The sequence below is a fragment of the Phalaenopsis equestris genome, unplaced genomic scaffold (assembly GCF_001263595.1).
Source record: "Phalaenopsis equestris unplaced genomic scaffold, ASM126359v1 Scaffold001283, whole genome shotgun sequence".
Taxonomy (NCBI): domain Eukaryota; kingdom Viridiplantae; phylum Streptophyta; class Magnoliopsida; order Asparagales; family Orchidaceae; genus Phalaenopsis; species Phalaenopsis equestris.
In genome coordinates this window covers 22,119-25,479 of record NW_018165722.1, presented here as the reverse complement: position 1 = coordinate 25,479, position 3,361 = coordinate 22,119, and the positions used below count along the sequence as shown (strand labels likewise).

At 36.4% G+C, this 3,361-nt stretch overlaps 1 protein-coding gene across 1 annotated transcript; it reads right to left on the bottom strand.

The window, feature by feature from the left end:
- Positions 1 to 325: 325 nt before the first annotated feature.
- LOC110033777 (protein DETOXIFICATION 16-like) lies at positions 326 to 3,078 on the bottom strand. The gene is made up of 8 exons (XM_020737872.1): positions 2,795 to 3,078; positions 1,926 to 2,470; positions 1,760 to 1,846; positions 1,607 to 1,663; positions 1,278 to 1,516; positions 1,029 to 1,147; positions 845 to 931; positions 326 to 649 (listed from the first exon to the last, which is right to left on the bottom strand). The coding sequence occupies exons 1-8, from the start codon at positions 3,035 to 3,037 to the stop codon at positions 515 to 517; spliced, it is 1,512 nt and encodes a 503-aa protein (XP_020593531.1). The 5' UTR covers positions 3,038 to 3,078; the 3' UTR covers positions 326 to 514.
- Between the last annotated feature and the right edge of the window lie 283 nt (positions 3,079 to 3,361).

Genomic DNA, 3,361 nt, shown 5'->3' with positions numbered 1-3,361 from the left:
AATAATAATAATAATAATAATAATAATAACAATTAGATTTGAACAATTTGTTATAAAAGTTTCATATAAATACATAAGTTGGAACATTAACATGTTTTTTTTTCTTAAAAAAAAAAGGGAATCGGTGTTTGGTCCAACGGACACCAAATAACGTTTCCCCCATTTGGGTCGAAACCCAGGTGTGCTTTAAATGATCCGAAGAACCCGCGCCACGGGATTCGAACCCCCGACCCTAAACTCTAAACATATATACATGCATGCATGCATACATACATACATACATATAAAGTATATGCAATTGTACAACTGAGGGAATTAGAGAGATTGGTTCAATATTTACTAATAACATGCATAGATACATCAAAATTATAATACAGTCACAAAAGTTTGTAAATACTCTCTCTCTATCTCTCTCCCTCCCTCTCTCTCTCTCTCTCTATAGATATAGATATATGTCTATAAGTGATAAGGAAGAAAATTTCCCATCCTCCATTTCAGAAATTTTTGAAACAATTTATTCTTCTTCATCAATCGACATGGAAAAGGAAAATCTTGTTGACTGGATATTTGATATCCAACGTGTGGGGTCTGACGCTTGCAAGTTTGATGATCTCTCAGAAAGTTGTGCTCTTTCCACGGCCTTTTTAGCCTGAAGGTAAAATACAAAGAGTATTTTTAGAGATGAATTGAAACATATATACAGGGTAGCATTAAGAAAAACTTGATTAACACTTCTTATGTAGGTTTTCAAAGTGGACTTGGTTGACTGATTTTACCATGGTTAGAGAACAAGGAATCAATAAGCCAATGAAAACAAAAAGTGATCTTCATGTTAAAAGCTCACCTGTTTCTCCCAGTCCGTAAAGACTGTCATGCTGAAAAGCACCATGTCTTGAACAAAAATTGCACATATATTTCCAATCCAAAGACCCTACATTATCAGCACTAATTTGTCAAGAATTTCTTTGTTATATTAATATTTAAATTATGTTCACTGCTCAAAGAGCAAAAAGATTTGAACTTATTACCTTCACTTTCAAATGGAATACAAAACCAAGAAGTATAGATGCTGGAATTCCAACGAGGTAGTAAGAACCGAGACAAACAAAAGCCCCAACCTTCTGTCTTCCGCTTCCTCGAATTGTGCCTGAATTTATATACATGCATCTTAACAGTTTTCACTAGCATTTAATAGAATTGAAAATAATAGAACAATCGCATAAGCAATCAATCCTTCTTTATACCTTATTTATTGTTGGTGCAGAAGAATAAAATACCTAAAAGCACGCATTGGAAACCATCTATGCAATGCGATAGAGCAATCCATGGAACCATTGCAGCCACAGCATTCACAACTTCACTCTCGCTGGTATAAGCATGTCCCCACAATCGCCGTCCACCGATCATCCCAAATCCCACGACCAGACCTTCAACAACTATACTTATCGCTGCAGTAAATACGGCAAGCACAGCAGCCCTTGGATTTGCTGCTCCCAATTCATTGGATATTCGGGTGCTGGAAATATTGAGGCAAAATTCTTATGAATGTTCTGAGTTTGCAAATGATTTCAAGAAACAAAAAAAAAAATGAAATAAATTCACTCACCTAACTGCTCCACTGACGCCCAGTGGGATCATATACACAACAGAAGAAATATTTTGGCTGTAAAAATGGAATCAATATTAAGCACTTTTAGAACTGAATAATTTTAACTAAAATAAGATTATGCAGATGAATTTTATCCATTTAAAAATATACCTGATTGACATTAACGATGTTTGGAGCTCTGGATTTGTAAGAAGTCCAGCAAGCAGCAACAATAACTCAAATTGCCAGTTTTGAAAACTGCAAACATATCTCATCTAAGCGCCAAAACAAGTGAGTACAAGAACTAGTAAACAAAAATGGCGTTTCTTGTACTTACCAAACCATTAAAGTTGATGGTATGACAAGCTTAAGGAAGTCCAATAAGCCATGAAAAGCCCCTCTAGATAATCCAGTCCATGTTGATTTACAGGAAGGAGAAAAAATAACATAGATTACTAATAGCAACAAATTGAACCAATAAGATAATGATACTGAAAGTGCGGCTCCTCGATAACCTAGCCCTGTTTTAAACGTGAAGAACCAACAATTGACGCCGTGAAAAATTGCTGTCATTCCAGCGCCAAGCATTATGGGGACCACGATTTTTTGAGCTTGCAAGAACCTGAGGATGCACTGTATAAGGCCGAAGGCGAATAGTGAAGGTATCATCAACTGAGCGTAGGATTGAGCAGCCATTGATATTTCTGGGACTTGGCGGAGCAGGATGAGGATGGTACCAGAGAAACCCATTGCAAAGGCAAGTGGAATGCTCGCTAGTACACATATCACCATTGCTCTTTGTAAATGTAAGCCTACCATCTTGTAGTTTTCTGCTCCAAAAGATTGCCCGCATAAGGTGTCTAATGCAGAACTTACCCCCATCTATTTAAATCACGGACAAAAGAAAGACAAATCATGAATAGTCTTTTTCTAACAGCTAGAACTTTGGGAGTTTATACGAAGGAAATTATCATATACAAGCTTTGTTAATAAGGTTGAAATCTGTTCTACTTGGATTTATGCTTATCTAAACATCAAACAGCTCCAAGCAGGTTTGCAAGCTATAAAATTTAAACTGATGCGGCTCATCTCCCATAATTTGCTATGTTAATTTCATAAGATTTCATATCTACTGACAGAACATTTTGAGTATTAACGACCAACCATCTATGCTTAAAAACAAGTAAAATAAGGCGGAGGGCGTACGAGCACTGAGAAGCCGATGGAATTGACGAAGGAAATGGCTATGGAGGCGCCGGCGAGCTTCTGGTGATTTATATGGCCCACCAACATTATTGACACGAATTGGAGGGCAAACATAAGCAAATTTGCAATTGTAAGAGGCATTGCAAGGCGCATCTGCCTTTTTACCTCCGTCGACATTTCATCCATTTTCTCCATTGATTTCCGATCAATTTCTATTCTTTTCCCTTTGCACTCCTCTCTCATTCTCTCAATCTCCCAACCTTTATATAAATTAGCAACCTCAAGCTTTGTATCTTAATGACAATGTATAAACAATGAGATGATGATTGTCTGTTTGATATAAAAATTGTACTAGTTGAATGACTACTGTTGTCTTTTATATTTTCAGCCGTGGGACTGCCATTTCGTGAAAAGTAATCAGCTAGAGGGGCTTTTCATGGGAGAATCAAGTCTGCACCAATCTTTTTTTTTTTGGTTCAATTAATGATTTTATTACTGGAAAATACTAGCAAACACATGTATTAATAACGTTCCGATTAGTTTGTTGAAATGAAAATTTTCAGTATT